A 19,066-nucleotide genomic window follows, 5' to 3' on the forward strand; every position below is an offset into this window, starting at 1 on the left:
TCATGTCCTGTAGCTGCCGTCTCATCCGACCCGTAGCGTCTCCACTGCTCGTTTATGATTTATATCCTGTTCCCAAATGATTGGATGCGGCTACTGCATGACCACAGTAGGATTTGGGTGGGATTCCGTTCCACAGTTATGTAGCATAGACCTTTCAGAATGTTTTGTGTTGAAGAGTTAGATAGAGAAGTGCGGGGCGCCTGGGTGGCTCGGTCGGTGAAGCGTCCCGCTCTTAGTGTCAGTTCAGATCGTGATCTCAGAGTCGTGAGATCGAGCCCCTCATGGGAGTCTTCCCTGAGCACAGAGCCTGCTGAAGATTCTCTCCCTCTCTCGCTGCCCTCCCAGGATTGCATGCACGTGCATTCGTGCTCTCTCTCTCTCTCTCTCTCTCTTTAGAGAGAGAGAGAGAGAGAGCGAGAGCAAGAGAGAAGTAATTAGCCACTGTCCCTCCTTCCCTTCTCGCAGGCTACAATGCACCGTATCTCTCCGTGTACAGTGAAAACGCAGTTGACATCTTCGATGTGAACTCCATGGAATGGATTCAGACTCTCCCACTCAAAAAGGTAATTTAACGCCAAAAATGGGCTAGCAAACTAATGAGTGGAGTGAACCACTGATGGGACCAGTTAGCTCCTTTTCGCTAATCGAGCGTTTTCTGGCAGTTGGTAATTTGGGATTCTGCTAAGAGAAAAAAAGTAGAAGCAGAAGTCAAGCTGGTTAATTTTATGAGTAGCTCAACACCATAGTATTTTTATCACATTCAGTGTCGCCGTGTTTCGCTGCGTCATCGTGAGAGCATCGTGGTAACGAGAGACTGGAGCGTACCCTCCACCTCACACGTGGGTCCGTCCCCTGCTTCAGGAGCTGGGTGGGGGGGAGGGGACCTGTCATTCTTCCTTGTGGCTGTCGTTCACATTGTGGCGTGCAGGTGGTAATCCTGTGAGACAGACCCCACAGGCTGGAAAAGTGACTAAACTGAGAGCCCAAATGTGTGCAAACATCTCATCGTTAAAAAAATAAAGGTGTTTATGCTCCTCATAAAACATGATTTTCCCTGTGACAACAGAGAATTTTTACAAGCATGCAACAACTGTTCTGTGTGGGTGAGGAGTAAGTTTCACATAGACGTTGTGTTGTCCGCTGGGGGCAGGGTTTATGGGGGGGGGGACGAGAAAGTAGCCAAGGTCAGATTTCAAGGTCTGCCCCAATGCCTAAGGACATCAGCCGTGAAAACTCTTGGAAATACTCCCACTTCAGGGAAAGCACCCAAAATATGGCCCTCTGGTTTGCATTTGGGGGCTAATTACATTTATTTTCCATTTTATCATGTAAATCGTATAGTATATATGAAAGAATAGGAGCTTTGGGAAGCATGATAATTATTAACAGCTCACTCAGGGCCAGAATATTACCAACATCCCTGCCTCTACCTGCGTACCCGTCCCTTATCCCGCCCCCCAGCCCCTCTCCAGAGGAAATCACCATCCTGAATGTTGCCTGTATCATCCCTTTGCTTTTCTTAAAATACAGATTTTTTTTTTTTTGGCATATTTAAATATTCCTAAACACTTGTTTGGTTTTGTATTGTTCAGTTCTGTCTGCCTTTGAGCTTTGTAAAAATGTTACACTGTGTGTTCTCTGCCTTCCTTCCTTCGTGCATATTCCAGGGTCCGTCTGTGTGATTACGTGAGCTGTAAATAGTGCATCGTTTTTCACCGCTATAAAATATTCTTTTGAGTGACTAGATCAGTTCATTCCTCCATCGTCTGATTGGCAGACACATGAATTATTTTCCACGTTTTGCTACTGTGAACACTGATGCCTGTGTTTCTCTAAGTCACGTGTCCAGGAGTGGGATTGATGGGGCACGGGGAACACAGGGGTTCAGCTTTACAAGACAGTGTCAGATTCTTTTCCAGAGTAATTGTACCAGCTCATCCTCCCCCCAGCAGTAACCGGAGTGCCTCCTCACCCACATCTTCCCTGACCTTGCCATTCTCAGGATTCGTAGTTTTATAACCTTTATAAATGGTTACAACATGCTGTCTCACTGAAGCATTAATCTGCACATCCCCAATTAACTGTGTTGTTGAGAATCTTTTGTATGTTTATTCGTTCTTAAATTCTGTGAAATACCTACTCATGCTTTTTGCTCATTTTTCTGTTTGTTCTTCCTTATTAATTTATTGAAATTTTTTATATATTGTAAATACTGGGAAAGGGATGGGGTAAATCTTTTCTATTTGTGACCTAGTTTTATGGTGTATTTTGCCAAGCATATATTTTGATAAAATAATGATAAATTGTATTATTTTGCTAAAAACTTACTGTTCTAAATTTTAATGTCATCATGTTTTTTCTGTTAAGAAACTCTTTCCTAACTCAAGGTCATAAAGATACGATCTGTATTTTATTCCAAACGTTTGAAAGGTGTGCCTATTACATTAATGTCATGAACCTGTGGAGTTGGGGTATGTGTGGTGTGAGGTGGGGACTCCGTTGCTCTGTGCCACATACGTGAGCAGGTGCTCTGTCACCACTTAGTGACAGCCCCCCCCTCAGTGACAGCCCCCCCCCCCCAGTGATACAGTTTCATCCCCATCATATGTGGACATTTAGTTCCACTTCAGGTTCATAAAGTAGCTGTGTTAATATCTTCTTAGTATAAATAGTCACTAATGGCTTTAAAAAGTCAAATTTAAGATTTAAATGTATTTAGGGGCGCCTGGGTGGCTCAATCGGTTGAGCGTCCGACTGCAGCTCAGGTCATGATCTTCTGGTTTGTGAGTTCGAGCCCCGCTTGGGGCTCTGTGCTGGCAGCTCAGAGCCTGGAGCCTGCTTCGGGTTCTGTGTGTGTGTGTGCGTGTGTGTGTGTGTGTGTGTGTGTGTGTGTGTGTGTCTCTCTCTCTCAAAAATAAACATTAAAAATTTTTTAAAAAGATTTAAATGCATTTCTACTTTTTCCCCCAGAATATTCTTTCTTTAGAATGTTGTCATAACTTTTTGTTAAAATTACATCATTTTATATGCCTTCCCCGTCAGAATTGTTGATTTTCTGAGAGCGTTATATTCTGAAGGGGAAGGATAAATGGAAGGTCTTAATAGGGTGTGCTTTACAAATAGGCCTAAAGTTTTATGGTTCCACTTGAGGGTTTTACTGAAATGCTAATTTTATTTTATTTTTTTATTCTTACCTTAGGTTCGACCCTTAAACAGTGAAGGATCATTAAACCTTTTAGGGTTGGAGACAATTAGATTAATATATTTCAAAAATAAGATGGCAGGTAAGAAAATATAATGTTAATACGATAGCTTCAAAGGAAATACTCTCTCTGAGCTGACTGCCTGGAGATAATAAGTGGCAGAGGCCACATTTAAACCCAGGTTCCTCTTACTCCGAAGTCTGTGACCTTGGCTACTATCATGGTCTCAATATATTCAGTTAAATGTCTGGATAGAAAGTCGTTCTGTCTAATCTAGCTATGTACACAAAATACTTGTTGCTGACGTACCTGATTTCTCTGGGGAGCCCTGAATTAAGTGCAGAAAGTATGGCTGAAAGCAGTATTTGCTGTACTAGTAATGCTATAAAACCTAACCCAAGTCTATGGCACTGAAACTGTGAAAACTCATGCAGAACTCTGACTGGGGACTTCAGGAGTACATCATCTGCCAGGGCACCCGGGGCCTAGAACTTGGCGAGTGCCCGTGGCCGCACGGCCAGGGCCGCCAGAGTCCAGAGGGGGCACGGGAGCCAGAGGGCGCGGGCGGTGTCCACAGTCACGTGGAGGTCGCTCGGCCCTGGAGGGCCCTTGGCTGACAGACTGGTGGTTATAGCAGAGGTCCTGCCTGGGGACATTCCACCGCGACGGGAGAAAGGAGATTCGGATTTTAGAAATGATTGCCACTCAGCGATGGCTTCGCCACAAAGCGTCTGCACTTGAGCTGTAAGCGTCTCCACCTCCAGGGCCTGTACTTCATTGGTGTCTGTTTCTTAGAGGAAGTCATGATATTCACGTAGGATCGGCTGCACCTGTTCTCACCGTGTGTGGCCGTGATGATCACGGAACGTGTCCGTTTCCCAGTCCACATCTGTAGGATAAAGCCTCTTTCCACTCGTGTTTCCGCATCTTTCCACTCCTCCTCCTGCCCTAGGCTGGACGCGGGGCGGGCTTGGAGAGGGAAAGCCTGGCGGGATTTCAGTACAGGTGTCTTGTCCTCGGGAAGGGGAGGGAGGGGCCCTCGCCTTTTCTCCGGCTGCCTCTGGCCTTCCTCTCTCAGGGCTCAGTGTTGCTGCAGTCTTCCTTCCGGCTGTCCCACGTCCCCCGCTGCCACCGGGACCCAGACCCACCCCGGCCGCACGATTCTCCCGTTCCAAAATCGTGTTTCACACGTAGTTAGGAAAGCAAGCTGATGAAGCTGCGTTATCAGGATATGAGAAGAATACTGCTTTTCCGCTAATCCCCGGCCTTGGCTTGCCTTTCGCTCGCTTCGGCTTTGTGGGTGTTAAAAATTCTCCAGGTTGGCTTTTCTCCTGTTCCTTAGAGAATGGCGTCCCTCGTGTTGTGTGAACACCGCTGTCTCTTTTATTCCTAGAGCGTGTTCACAAATTTCAGCATGTCCGGGGAGCCCTTGGCGGACGGTTGTTTACTTCTAGGTTATGAACGCTGAAACCGGATGCCAGGTGCATATGATTAAGTATCCTCGCCCCACCAAGATCAGAGGAGTAGAAACAGCAACAGGGTCTTGCCTTTAATAAAGGAAGCTGGTGGGAGCCCAGGTTTTTGTCCTTACCCACATCCAGCAGACTGGATCTTACAAAAGGAAATGTTTTATTATGTAAAAAGAATTTTAACGATCATTTACGTGAATACTTTACCATTTATGCCTGATGATTGTGTAGCATAATGGGAGGAGTTTTTTTAACACCCTAAGCCATTGGAACCAGTACCTGGAAGGCTAGAGAAGACAGGATAGAGAGATGGGGGGGTGGGGAGGGCACAAGGCGACAGGACCCCCAGGCAACTGCATTTTACTTTTCTTCTGCTAGAATTGTGCCACTGTATGTTTGTAATCAGATAGGAAGTGAAAATATACTTTGTAAGCTAGGTTTCATCTCAGCGTATCCCTGTGTACATGTGTCCCGTTTGAATTATTACTTACCGTGAGTATCAACACACACCTTTTAAAAATGCAAATTGCGTACGTTGGACAACTGATTCCTGTTTGTGCTGTCTTGGAGATTAATGGATAAAAAGCATTTTAGCGCTTCAAAGAACGCCACCGGTCTTTGTCTTCTTTTAACAGAAGGGGATGAGCTGGTGGTTCCCGAAACATCAGATAACAGTCGGAAGCAGATGGTTAGAAATATTAACAATAAGCGACGCTACTCCTTCCGGGTCCCAGAGGACGAGAGGTTGCAGCAGAGGAGGTAGGGGGGCGAGTGGGGTCGTGCCCGTCGTCGGGGCCGCGGGGAGCCTCTGCGGGGCTGGTGGGTGACGGAACGTTAGTGATTTGCAAGGAAGATGGGGTCTCTGAAAATCTGTCATCCCTCTGTGGTGTCACACACCACAGTGACGAGCCTGCTTGTCAGTGTGATTTTGATTAACACTCTCCAAAATGTACGCTCTGGATTGAAGCACCACGTTTGCGCTCGTTTCTCCGTGTGCGTGAAATTCTTGCGGTTTTTAGCGGTTTTTAGAATGCGAGCCTTTGCTCAACGTAAAACAGATCCTAGCTGCATGTAGCACACGGGCACGGGCCTGAGAACTTCAGATTAACCATTCTCTTCGAGAGTAAACAGCCAGTGGGCTGGTAATATTTCCAGTTACGGGTAAAAACATCTCTAAAGTGTTATCAGTGATTTTAAAAGGCCTGCAGAAAATGGCCAGGACTGTCTGTAAAATAGAGCTTTGGCATTTGAGTACTGAGAGAACCCTCTCTGTTTTCCCACCAAAAAGCGTAAGATCTTGTGTTTAAAAGAAAAGCTTCTAAGTTTCAATTGAGTATATCTTATTGTTAATTCTGTCCTGGCTAAACTTGATTTCACAGTTTTATTTTTGTGAACAAATAAAGGATGCCTCATTGTTTTCTAAAGTTAACGAGATCGAGCCCAGAAAAAGTGTCTAAACGGGTGTTTTATCTTACAGAGAGATGCTGCGAGATCCAGAAATGAGAAATAAATTAATTTCTAACCCAACTAATTTTAACCACATAGCACACATGGGCCCAGGAGATGGGATACAGATCCTAAAAGACCTGCCCATGGTAAGAGAAATGGAGGGCAGACGGGAGCGGGGTTACGAGTGGGGCAGAGGGGGAGAAGACACGGACGCGTGCGTGCCCACATACGTACGTAGGCTTAACGGGATACGCAAACGTGACGATGAGAGGCTGTGTCCCCGTAGCGCTATGTGCATACAACGCGCGGGAGAAAAACACAGCGTCTGGGCATCTGTGAAGAACCAGACAGATCCGGTTCTTAGCTGCACACCCCGTAAACTTGCCCCGCATCCAGTTGCTGATGGAGCACACTGCCGGGTCGGGAGAGGATCTGCACCGGGATCCAGAGCTCGCTCACCAAATGCTGACGTTTCACTCAGCTTCGGCAGTTCCATACAGATATTCGGCCTTTCCCACCTGCACAGAACCACGTCAGCCCGGTCGTTAACGGTCACACCTGTTGCCTGGTTGGGCAACCAAATCTCTTTCCTTTCCCCGATTACACACGTGTTGCCTGGCCCGTCTTCCATACAAAAGTACGACATAGGCAGACTGGTTTGTCACGTGAAGATTGGATTCTTGGGCCTATTATGTTGAAATTAAGGATACTAGTGGAATTAGGAATTTTCCAGGCTCTGTGCATACTTAGCATTTTGGTATCACGGTACCTGAGCAAACTATTAAAACTTCCTACGCGTACGGCCCTTCTGATCACTGGTGGTGGCGTTCAGACTGTGAATCTGGACCCAGGCTCTCTCTGAGGGAGTCTGTCCTCTCGCCACGTTGCCAGCTCTGCTGTGACAGGAGACACGAATATCTTATCACCGACAGGAAAAAAATGCTAGGTGATCTAGTTTAATGTGCCATCAAGCATTCCTTAAGGTGAAGGAGTTTCAGGGGTTCACAAAGTTCCCAAAATATTCCTCTGCTTTGTAGCCTTCCTCCATCAGGTGAAAAGCCAGTTTGCTGATGTTCTAGAAGTTTTTCAGGCCTTCCTACACAGGAGGACTTGGCCATCACACCCCCCGAATAAGCACACGGAATCGAAATAGCAGATTTCAGACACTCTAAGAACTCTCTGTCAGCACATCGTCTCCCATTACCCCCTCAGCACTTCAAGTAAAAGAAATCTCTCTTCATTTTTTTGTTCGAAATAGGGGCTGGTGGTAATGACTGCGCAAAACCAGTTCCGATAGCATTTCCGGGAGATTCTTCCCCGCACCTGACTCCGTGACTCGTGGCCTTCTGTGCTGGTCACGTATTCCCATCAGACCTCTTCATTTTAGCGTTTGTCGTCACTGATTGTGTTAACCCGTGACTGCCTTGTGGGCTCTTTTTGTCACGGCCACAGGTGCCTCTTTGTCCTACAGTGCGGTCCAGTTTTTAATGTGTGTTCCGTTCCTTTCTTGCCATGTAAGCACCTTGTGTTTCCAGGACGAAAACTTGGTGCAAATTTTTGAAACCTGTGTCTTAGCCTTATTTTATTTCCACCTGACTTTCTTTTACTAGCCAGGGACATACAAGCTGGGGCTGTTGTAAACGTCCATTTCATCACCCAGCCAGTAGTTTTAATACACTGTCCCCCAGACCTGGGTTTGTCTTGGGGTAGACACTGGGAAAGAACGCAGTAGTGTGCAGGTCTGAAAAAAATTAACGATGATACATGTACCCGTGTATACACATAAATGTTTGTTGAAAAGCTTGTGATATTTTAATATGTTCTCAGGTTTTATGTCCTTTCCACTGAGATGGAATTATCTGTATTTAATGAACAATTTCCAAAACTTAAGATGAATTAAATTCATCAACCGTTACCGTGTAAGAACTTCGGGCACCAAAGCCACCTGCCATCCGAGCCAAGAGCAGCGTGCACCCTGGACATTTTTCTGTTTTCACTTCTCATATCAGTACTGCTTTCCTGGGAAATACTTACGAGCTTAGAGAGTTTATTGGAGATCTTTAGAAACTTAGTTCTGTTTCCTTTGTACCAAAATTGATACTGATATAGGGTTATTTGCCTCCTGAATGTGGAAGAGAGTGTCAGGAGGAGGGAGTCTTTTCTCTCCCTGAATCGGGGATGTGAAGCCCTTTACGCACATCTAGCGCGCCGAGAGGAGAAGTAGCACAGATGACTTAGAAATACGGACTGCTCCTTGTCATTTCCTTCCGTCATCGTGGGGTGCCGCCAGTAAAGGGCAGGGATTTCTCCCGGTGAACACAAGAATAATATTCTACCTCCAGAAGATTTATTTTTGGCACATGACCTTTCTTCTGGTTCAGTGACCCCCGAGAGCTCTATTGAGTAGTTATTACATTTACATCAATAGGGTTTTTTTTTTTTTTTCCTTTTTGGAAATAACTTTAGAAAGTGCTGGTTCACTCACATCTCTAAATTTAAAACAATGTCTCATAGAGGAGCTCTTTTTTAAGTCTCCATAATCTGTCAGATTTTGTTTAGCAAAGCAAGTTCATCCCGGTTCGGGGGCCTTCTCCCCGCAGTGGTCCATCCGCCCACCGGCCCCTGGACCACATGGCCTCAGAGAAAGTGGCCGGGTGCTGAGTGACTGGTCCCACATCACTCAGAAGCCATTCAACCGGATATGCTAGCGCCTTCGGTTAGAAAAGCTTTTTCTCTATCTTTGCTATTACAGTATTTTATGTTTTTATTAATGCGCCCACCCAGACATGGACGGGATTTTTCCCTCGTTAAAAACGAACCTGGCTTTTTGGGTGTCTGAGTGGAGCCAGGTTTGGGCTTCTGGGAGTCACCACCGCTAATGAGGGTCACCGAAACAAGACCGGGGAAAGCAAACACACGTGCGAGTCTGTAAATTCCAGGGAACGGTGTTAGGTTTCTGAAGAAAACGGGCTAGCGGTTCCGATGAGAGGCTGCCTGTGGGTTCGCTCACCTTGAACCGTCTCTCACTCTTTCTGTCCTTACTGATGGTGTGTGTTTGCCAGATTTTGATTCTATCACATAAGAAAACACGGAACTGAACTCTGAAAGTCCGGTTTCGGTGCACTTGCTGCCGGTAATAAAGGAGAAGAATTGTACAAGGTGAACGTTCCAGGAACTGGCAGGAGGGTTACAAAATGTAACTTTCTAAGGCCTGAGAGTATTTCCTTAAGGACTCAGTTCTGATGGGAGCGATGTCGATGTCGTGCCTTGCGCATGCGTGCTGTCTGAAATGTCACGTGGAACCAGTGAATCCATTTTCATTACCGTGTTACTTTTTTTCTTCTTCCTGTTGTTTTGATAGCCAGGCCTCCCTTATCCGCCCTCGCTTCACTCCGGCCTCATCTCCTCTCCGATCAACTTTGAGCACATCTATCACATGACTGTTAATTCCGCTGAAAAATTTCTCTCTCCTGATTCCATAAACCCTGAGTATTCCCCGTCTCTACGCTCTGCCCCCGGTACACCCAGCTTTATGACTCTGAGGGTATGGACGGCCGAGTCAGGTGTTAACTACCACTAACCGTGTGCGGACCTCCTGTTCCCAGCTTGATAAGTAACCCGCGGAGGGCGCTTCCCTTTGTGAATGTTCTTCCTGCTTCTCTCCTGCCAGACCTCTCCCCCTCCCCTCCTCTTCCTCCTCCTCCTCCTCCTCCAGTTCTAGTTTGTTTCTTCTTTTGAGGAGAAGCATGAAGCCTGGGGAGGATTTCACTTTTATTCTTTAAACAGTATTGGAGGGGTTTTCTGGGGTTTGTGTTTAATAGATGTTCCCATCATGATGTCCCTTTACAGATGCCATCATTAGAAATAGTCCCCGTGTGGGTCTTTATTCTGTTAAACTAAACAAGGAGTCCCACAACTTCTGAGTTTTTTTTATAGCACATTACCCTAAATCTGGTTCAATTCAGAGAAAATTCTTTCGATTTAGTGAGGTTAATTAAGGTCTGTGGTAGGACCAAGCCACAGGCCTCCTATCTACAATAAACCCCGTTTTGAAAAAGCTTAAAAATGTCCCAAGTAAAAATTCTAATAGTATGAACGAGTAACGGGAAAAATCCCAAAAAGAAGGTGATCTTACTAGGCTTTCAGATGCTGATACACCTTTCATTCCAACCAGGATCCAAGATACGACAGCTAAATCAAAGAAAAAAACACAAAGTGTGCAGCATCTATCTGGAAGGAGTGCGGCCCCTGCTGGCGGCCCCTTGGATCCGGCCCCCTGGACGCCGCCTGGCATCTCTGTAGCCGGTGGCCGTTAGCACAGCTTTTCCATACCTTCCATCAAGAAATACACGCTTAAAAAAAAAAGAAAGAAAGAAATACACGCTTGTGCTAACTTCACAGTAACGTTTTCTCAAGTTAATTTTACAAATACGACATTCGGGTTGTGTCATGCAAACCCTTGTCCCACAGTGCCCTCTGACTCAGAGAAACAGTCACATCCATTTTTTATTTGCATAGAAGACCGTAGGGTGAGAAGTTTCTTTTTGTACTTTTGTTTGCATTGTACAGTTACTCTGAATTATAATGTTTGAAATGTCACGGTCATTAAGCTATAATGTCATGTACATATCTTATTTGACAAACTAGAAGATGAACTGTGATTAAAAAACATCAGCCTTAGGTTGCTTGTCAGCAGTCCGCAGGGAGTGGATTCCAGAAGAATGTTGCACAAACTGACCGGCCAAGAATTTTTCGTACGAAAGATGACAGAAACGTTGTTTAGGTCAGTCCTCCGCAAGTAGAAACACTGTTGTCGGTGAAAGTCTTCCCTAATCCAAAGAGTATTTGCACATGAAAAAAGACCAGTAGCTTAGGTCTCTGTCCTAGAATGAAAGTGAACTTGAAATGACTGAACCATAAACTTTTTTTGTGGGATTGTATTTTTTTTCTCACAAAACATGTCTTCCGTGTGTCAGTCTTTTGTGACTTCAACATTCGGTGTGACTGCACAACTGGTATGTTTTTCCAGGTTTGATTTTTGCCACTTATTCCAGGCTAGGCCTGCTCCGTAGGAAAGGACGGCCCCAAGGTATCTTGAGGTTTCTAGCAGAAGCAGTAAACACGTAAAGGTTGAAACTGATTCTCCCACCTCTCGGTCCTTCCTTTGCTACCTCGTGTGCACGTCACTGGCGTCTAGAGGTTTGCTTCTGTGTGTGCGAATGTTAAAACGCTGGCCCTGCTTCCGCTGGGTTTTATTTTCTTAGAGAAAAAAAGGTAAAGCGTTTGCTTCGAACAGATAACACACTAAGAATTAAATGGACTTTGCAGATTGGGTACGCGAACCAAAATGGCGGCGGTTGAGTCTGGGGCCAGCCAGCCAACCGACTTCCAGTGTGTGTGGCTCCGTGACTCGAAGCTCCTCACGCCACATCAGCATGTTGCCCGATTGCTGAGACTTGCACCCGGCGTTAGTGGTTTTGACGTTAACCTTTCCTCAGGTGTCAGCCCCGACACCTCTCCAGTTCTCAAACGTCCGGGTCCCTTGAGGCGGCCAAGGGCTCTCGGTGCTCGGCCGAGTTCAGATGGCCCGCCCCTCACGCCTCCTCTCTGGCCGCGTATGACTTTTCAGAGCACCCGTTGGCCCACTTTAATACTTGGGACACCAAAATCATTCCATAAGTTGATGGAGAATCTTGTAAACCGGTGTCCCCGAGTCAGAGCACTTCGCCCCGGCTGCAGTGGTTTCAGGCGTGCTGTCCATGACTCCTGGCCCCGCTCTGTCAGCACGCCAGGGTGTGGGGATGTGCACGTGCCCGTCCCCTACCACGCGGGAAAGCACTCACTTGACAAAAATCTACCCTTGAGTGACCTGGCTCCACGTGGGCTCGCTCCATTCAGCTAGTGCAGTCCCGCCAATCAAAGTCGCCGACGTAGCAAAACCTCCGTTGCGGGCGTCTGCAAATGTCCATATAATTCTGCACCGCACTGTCACTTCTAACCATGTAACTTCTACTTACTGTTCTCACAACAAAAAGAATTCTTATTTGCCGATAACCGTTTCCATAAGTACAAGGACGAGCACTTACCCTCGATTGGGGGGAGGTCGGCTTCCATTAGGGGTTAGTACTTCTGTGGGCAGGAGGGATCATAGAATCGGGTCCTTGTTCTGTGTCACCCCAGGTCAAGATCATTTATTTGTTACAGTTAGAGTGAAAATTAGACGTCTCCGCAGAAAATCACTTTCTCTCCAGCTGAAGAATTTTTCTTTCTGTTTTGTTTTCAGAACCCTCGGCCTCAGGAGAGTCGGACCGTGTTCAGTGGCTCGGTCAGTATTCCGTCTATCACCAAATCCCGCCCTGAACCCGGTCGCTCCATGAGCGCCAGCAGCGGCCTGTCAGCAAGTAAGTGCTGCCCGGGAAGCCCCGGGCCCCCCCTCCCCCCCCCCGCTCTTCCCTCTCCCACGGTGCACGCACCCCTGCCTCAGGCCTGCTGGGTGGGTCTCGTTAGCACAGGGGCACCTGTTAGGAGAACGATCATGGGGTCCTTTGTGAGCCCACAGTGCATCCGGGAGACAGGCAGACACATAATAGTACCAGTTGTGGTGACAGGTGCTCCGAAGGAAGTGAACAGGACCCCCCTCAGAGAGTGACGAGGGGGAGCCCAAGGTCACGGGCCTTCCCTAGGGGTGGGGCCGCATCTGAGTCCTGTTTGACTGAGAGAAGGCCAGGGTGGCCACCTGTTGGCGGTCGGGGAGTGACCCAAAAACTAAAGCACAGGAGGTAGGCAAGGTCAGATCAGGGACTTGCGGAGCAAGCTAGGACGTTGTTGTCTTATTAGAAACCAAGGACCTTTACCTAGTTTACATTCTTAAGAAGATCCGTCCACCTGCCAGAGGGAGCAGGCAGGGCCACAGGCAGGGGTGCAGGCATGATCCTGGGGGGCTCTCGGCGCTGCCTGGGGCTCACAGGGGAGAGGAGGAGACCGTTCGGGGACTTAGTTGTGGGAGGTGAGGGGGGAGAGCCACAGGGGTGCCCGGATTCCAGAGGGGCTGGCAGCACATTAGAAAGGAGACCTGGGTCTGTCTCAAAGAGCAGCGTCACAGAAGCAGGCCGACGCTCGTCATGCATCCGGCGAACGGCGCGGGGGCACCGTCCTCTGTGACTTGCTTCCAGGTGGCACTGTCTTCATCGTCAGCCTCTCGCTGCCCTGAGCTGCCATGTGTCCTTCCCGGCGCTTCCGCAGGAACCCAGGGTTCGGTGGGAGTCGGGGCGGCATGTCAGGTGTAGGGGTGCTGAGCGCCGCCTCCTTGGAAACGTGCACGGTGCACAGAGGCGCCGTGTGACCGCCTGTGACCATGACATGTCCCACCGAATTCTCGGGGACCTTCGGTAGTTCCTGGGTCACAAGTGGTCTGCTTGTCTGTCGCTTTCTCAGAAGTAGCACGGGTGGCTGGCGTGGTGGAGGGTGGAGGGGAGGCGGATCGCACTGGGTTCGGCTTCACTTGGGACACGTGTCTGTGGCCTCACGTGCTGGAACGGTAGCTACATGGGTGGAAGTCGCCGCGGCGGGCGGAAGGTCCCCTCGTTCTCCAGCTCCCGCCGTGGGTGGCTGCGGCCTTGGGGCCCTGACCGTGCGAGGATTGAAGCAAGGATCGTGGGTTTTCTCCTTTCCGAGGGCCCGGTGCGGGGCCCCTGGGCAGCAGTGGCCCCCTGAGTGGCCGGAGGCCCATGTCCCTCACCACGCGGGCCTGTGTCCTCACCCAGAGCAGGTGGCCACAGAGGCAGACGGAGGCGTCAGCCTTTCTATAACCTCCTCTCCGAGGGGACTCACCGGCCCTGGTCCCCGTGCAGCACTCAGACCCAGCTGGGGGGGGGGGGGACCCTCGGGTGGGGCTTTCCCCCCTTTGTCCCTGTGGCCTGAGACACTCACGGGCCCATGTGTGGCCCTGACCACAGTGAAAACTCCGGCCAGGTGGAAGGGTGACGACCACGTTACTGTCTTGTTACCAATGGAGGTGAGGCAGTGAATTTCCCTGATAACCAGCTGTGAATTACCAAGATTTGACATGCAAACGGCGTCACAACGTTGGTATTTTAGTCCGTGATCCTTCTCCAGACCCTGGGAACCAGAAGTTGTTTCTGCTTTCAGAATCCAGATTCTTTTCAGCACGTTTACATTTTAGAAAGGAATCGATGGTACAGCGTGTTACATTCCCAGCAAGATCGGGGCGGCACCCACAAATAGATCAGCATTTATACCGCCAGATTCGTGGCTGGTCACACCGGAAATACGTGGATAAACGTAGTCGTGTAAAATGAGCTCTGTCGTCAGCTCCGATCAGGTTCGCCACCCTGTGTGTTTCCATCGGCCTTAGGAGACCATCGCTCCCGGGCTCCTGTGGAATGGGCAGCTAGAGATGGCACCTGTGAGGCGGAGACGCCAGGAGCCCGGCCGGCCGCCGCCTCAGGGGCGCTGCAGGAGGGGCCTCTGTCCCCGCCGACGGCGTGCAGACCAGCCCACGGGGCACCAGTCGGGCGTGGCCTCCTTGAGGTCCTTGTCCAGGAAGCCCCCGGGGGCATCTGCGTGTCGCGTGCCTCTCACTGGCTTTAAGAAGAGTCCAGCTCATGAGAGAAGTTTCCAGAAGGGCAGGCAGCCAAGAGAGAAATGAGAAGTCATGGAGGACCACGCTGTCCATCTCCACAGCCAGCCAGACTCAGGGTGGCTTCACGACACAGAGGTGTCAACCACCGTGGCTCCACCCCAGCCCCCCGCAGAAAGAAGGCCTGTCGGCGACCGGGTCACTGGGGAGCCTCGACTCTCCTGAGGTCACCCGAGACAGACACCTCACTGCCCCACCCCCCGGGCATGTGGTCTCAGCCAGCCGGGACCCCGGTCCTCGGACTGTCCCCGGGCCCCTTTTGCTGGTCAACCCAAACAGCCCTGCTTGAATGTTCTCAGATGGGAGTGGCTGAGTGTAACGTTTCCTTGAAAAGCACTTTCCCAAAGTGTCTTCTTCAAAATAGTGTAAGTCACTGAGGGGGCATCGGTTGCTTCCGCTCCCTAACCGATCACTAGAACGGAAGGAAGGAGCCAGGTAGACAGGGGTGTGGGCCCCGCTGTGCCTGCGCCCGTTTGCACCGCGTCTCCGCGCCCTGAGCGCTCGCTCGTTCCCACAAAAATCCTCTGAGGTAGAAGTTATTATTTGCAAATGAAAACCGAGACTCAGAAAGTTAAAGTAACTCTTTGAGGTCACACAACTTTTTTATATTGAGAGAGAGAGAGGGAGGGAGGGAGGATGGGCGCACAAGCAGGGGGAGGGACAGAGAGGGAGAGAATCTTAAGCAGACCTCACACTCAGTGCAGAGCCCGAGTTGGGACTCGATCCTACGACCCTGGCATCGTGACCTGAGCCAAAATCAAGAGTCAGACGCTCAACCGACTGAGCCCCCAGGTGCTCCAAGGTCACACAGTTATAATAAGCAGAACAACGGAAGCTTCTGGCACTTTGGATCTTCTTTTCAGAATAACAACATTTCGGAAAAGTAACATGCCATGCACTTCCTGTGGCCCTGGGGCAGGCGTGGGGCCCCAGTGAGGTGACCGAAGGGCCCAGGAGAGCCACGTCCAAAAAGTAAGGCGTGCGTCCCTGGTCTCCGGAGAAACAGTGACGATCGGTGCGTGTCTTGTGGGAGCCGCCACTGCACACGTCCAGACGCAGGCGCCTGTCCCCGGGGCGGAAGGACGAGTCTGTGGTTCCCAGCCGGCGTGCGTCCCGGAACCCTCACGAGAGGCTTCGCCCGCTGCTGTATCTGGTGTGCGGTGGGGCCCAGGTGCCGGCATCCTCAGCCCCAGGACGTGTCGCTCCGTGCGTGCTCAGCAGTAGTAGCCTTTGCAGGAGGTCGTCACCGGGGCCGCGAGGACGGGCGTCAGCAGGCAGGTTCCTGTTCTGCCACCGAGGACTCCTGGGTTTGGTGGCCGTGAGGTACACATGCTTGACGCGGTCGTCTCTGACCCTGTTCCCAAAATCTTCGTGTGAAAAACTAAACTGGGATTTGTTACGCCAACAACAGTGCGGAAACCTCAGCACGGTCGTCTTGGACCAGCGGACACGTTTCTGCGCCAAAACTAAAGAATAATGAGAAGCGCTGAGAACTTTAGGTACGAACAACACCCCCGTCTTTCCAGGGGGGGATCATCCTTTCCCGCCTCTTGGAGGCGCCTCAGCTCTAAGACCACAGGAGAGCGAGATTTTAGAGACACTCCCTTCCTTCTCGTGTCCAGGCTTTTCTCCCCGAGGAAGAGAATGCTTCTCCTGTGTTCCTTTGCTTTTATGCCGATTCCCCAGCAGTGAGGTGACAGGTGCAGAGGCGTGGCCTTGACCACCGCCCCCTCACCAGGTGGCCCCAGGGCAGGGGTGGCCTGTGTCTCCCCAGTCGGCACACTTGTCCATAAATGAAGTTTCACCCGAGTGATGTCTTGTAGGGTCATCCGCACAGAACGGCAGTGCGCTAAAGAGAGAATTCTCTGGAGGGAGCTACAATGCCAAGTGGCCGCCCATGCCCTCCCCGTCGGAGGGCTCCCTGTCTTCTGGAGGCATGGACCAGGGAAGCGACGCCCCGGTCAGGGACTTTGATGGAGAGGTGAGTGCGGGGCGTAGCAGCTGGTGGCAATCCTGGGTCCGAGAGACCCGGGCACTTGGGGCACCTGGGCGGCTCAGTGGGTTAAGCCTCCGGCACGTGATCTCAGCTCGGGTCTTGACCTCCGGGTGGCGAGTTCAAGCCCCGCACCGGGCCCCACGCTGGGCTTAAAGCCTGTTTTTAAAAAAAATAATGACTTGAGAGGGACCCCGGACGGGAGTGGGGCGGGGCCGAGCCAGGCCAGTCCCCGGGGCCACAAACTGCAGTTTTGCTGGGACGTCCTGCTAGCTTTGGCACGAGAAAGGCCGCAGAGAGGACTGGCCGCAGAGAGGTCCTGTGCCCGTGATACAGCTCTTGAGAAGGGGCTTCGTCACTGACGGAGACCAGGCCCACCAGGTTCCTTGCGCGGGGTGGCCGCGGGGTGGCCGCGGGGTGGCCATGGGGAGCCAAAGCCCCCCGGCGCCGTCGCTTCTCACCGCCGTCTTCTCGGGCCTCCAGGACTCGGATTCTCCGAGGCATTCCACGGCCTCCAACAGCTCCAACCTGAGCAGCCCGCCCAGCCCCGCGTCGCCCCGCAAGACCAAGAGCCTCTCCCTGGAGAGCACGGACCGCGGGAGCTGGGACCCGTGAGTGGCCTCGGCGCTCAGAGTGGACGCCGGAGCGGCCTCTCCCCTCACAGCCCCTCCGCGGCCCGATCTCCGCTTCCCCGCCCCCGCTCCCCAGCCCCTGCCCGGGAGGCCCGGGCCGGGCAGCAGGAGCAGGGTGGGGGTTCTGGAACGCGGACGATGCACCTGCAGCCCCCCTCGCCCCCCTCGCCCCCACTCAGCCCACACCTCCACGCCCCCTCGCCCCCTCGCGCCGACAGCAACAACCATAAAGGCAGACTTCCACTGAGCAGCTTCGATGAATATCGATTCCATTTCGTACACTTAGAGTTGCTTTCCCTAAAAGTTTGGCCCCCCCCACAAAGGTAGCTTGAGTAGACGGATCCCACGGACGGCGCGGTGAGAACTTCAGACGGACTGGTGTCCTCGGGGAGTCGCACCCTCCTGAGCGGCCGCCCGGCGCGCCCACAGCGGATGTCGACCCGATCGCCGCTAGTAAATCCGTACTCACTAAAGCAGTGCATATTTTACTACATTACAGAGTTTAAATACGTACACAAATGTAGAGGTTAAATACTGAATGTACATAGTAAAAAGAAGCATCTTGTATTCAACAAAAGATGGATACGTATATAAGAGAGAGATCATTTAATTTAAAGAAATGTGTTGTTTCTTGTCTGTTTTCCAGCTCAGTACTTTAGAGGGTAGGAAGGCCTTGGGTGTAGACGCTCACAGGCTTGAGGAGTCAGAGCACCCCCCTCCCAACCCCGGCCGGCTCTCACACCAGCCGGGGCCGCAGTCCCACGGGGGCTTCAGGAAAACCTTCCGGAACTTGGTCTCGCCGCTCTGGGCTGCGGCCCGGGCACAGGCCTGACCCCGGAAGGTCCTTCAGCAGCAGCGTCGAAAGGCTAATCTCCTTCCAAGAGCTGTCCTTTTCCGGCAGCAGGATTCCAGCCACGCTTGTCCTTTTTTACTGTGTTTGGTATCTTCTGCAGATGAGTGTAGAAATGCCGTCTTGTCACGTCCTGAGCCCTTCCGTTGAGAGGACGCGAGGAACGTCACGGCTTCTGAGGGTCCCTAACAAGGTTCAGAGAAGTGCTTTTCTCCTGGGCTACCCCAGTTCCCGCGCTACCCCCTGGGCGGAGGGGGGCTCGCGCTCCGCAGAGAAGCCCCAGGAAGAGTGTCGTTACCAAATAAAAAACCTCAGATGCAAGGACTTGAACAGCCTTAACCAAATATTCTTCCCCACACCGGGCGGGAGACGGAAACGCGCGGCCCGGGCGCGGGCAGGACGCCGGGGAGCCGCCACCTGGCCCGGCCCACGTCCCTCCCTGCGCGGCTCAGGCTCCGGTTCCGCCCAGGTGAGCACCGTTCCGGCCACCGCGAGCCAGTGAAACGCACACCCAGCACAGCCCTGCTTCTTGAGACGTAGTTCGCCAGTTAAGCACATGTGAGCGGAGGGAGAGAGAAATAAAAATATCTCCTGGAAGTAGAGTGGGTCTCAAAATGTCACTTTTTATCTTAAATTCCTCTGGGAGCTAGAAACGCGATTTGTCCTCTCCCTAGACTTCAGCCAACAGGGAACCTGCGTGGCGGTGTGTGAGCACCGTCTCCGCAGGGCGCACCCCTCTCGGCGGAGCCGGGACCGTCTCCAGGTCGATGCTACCCCGAGAGGGCACCGGGAGGTTCTGGAGGGAAGGAGG

General features: G+C 51.2%; 1 protein-coding gene across 9 annotated transcripts in view; it reads left to right on the forward strand.

Annotated features, from left to right (window-relative positions):
- Nucleotides 1-18,858, forward strand: part of CDC42BPA (CDC42 binding protein kinase alpha) — a 247,697-nt gene extending 228,839 nt beyond the window's left edge. For 8 of the 9 annotated variants that reach the window (XM_040451888.1, XM_040451889.1, XM_040451890.1 and 5 more), the window contains 8 exons: nucleotides 466-563; nucleotides 3,200-3,284; nucleotides 5,308-5,431; nucleotides 6,150-6,267; nucleotides 9,483-9,665; nucleotides 12,405-12,522; nucleotides 16,604-16,761; nucleotides 17,257-18,858. In XM_040451888.1, the coding sequence (XP_040307822.1) occupies nucleotides 466-563; nucleotides 3,200-3,284; nucleotides 5,308-5,431; nucleotides 6,150-6,267; nucleotides 9,483-9,665; nucleotides 12,405-12,522; nucleotides 16,604-16,761; nucleotides 17,257-17,388 (1,016 nt within the window). In that variant the 3' untranslated portion in view covers nucleotides 17,389-18,858. The remainder of the gene's footprint in view (nucleotides 1-465; nucleotides 564-3,199; nucleotides 3,285-5,307; nucleotides 5,432-6,149; nucleotides 6,268-9,482; nucleotides 9,666-12,404; nucleotides 12,523-16,603; nucleotides 16,762-17,256) is intronic. The other variant, XM_040451895.1, reaches the window with a different exon arrangement.
- The last annotated feature ends 208 nt before the right edge of the window (nucleotides 18,859-19,066 follow it).

This window comes from Herpailurus yagouaroundi, unplaced genomic scaffold, assembly GCF_014898765.1.
Source record: "Herpailurus yagouaroundi ecotype Mexico unplaced genomic scaffold, PumYag 205, whole genome shotgun sequence".
Lineage (NCBI taxonomy): Eukaryota > Metazoa > Chordata > Mammalia > Carnivora > Felidae > Herpailurus > Herpailurus yagouaroundi.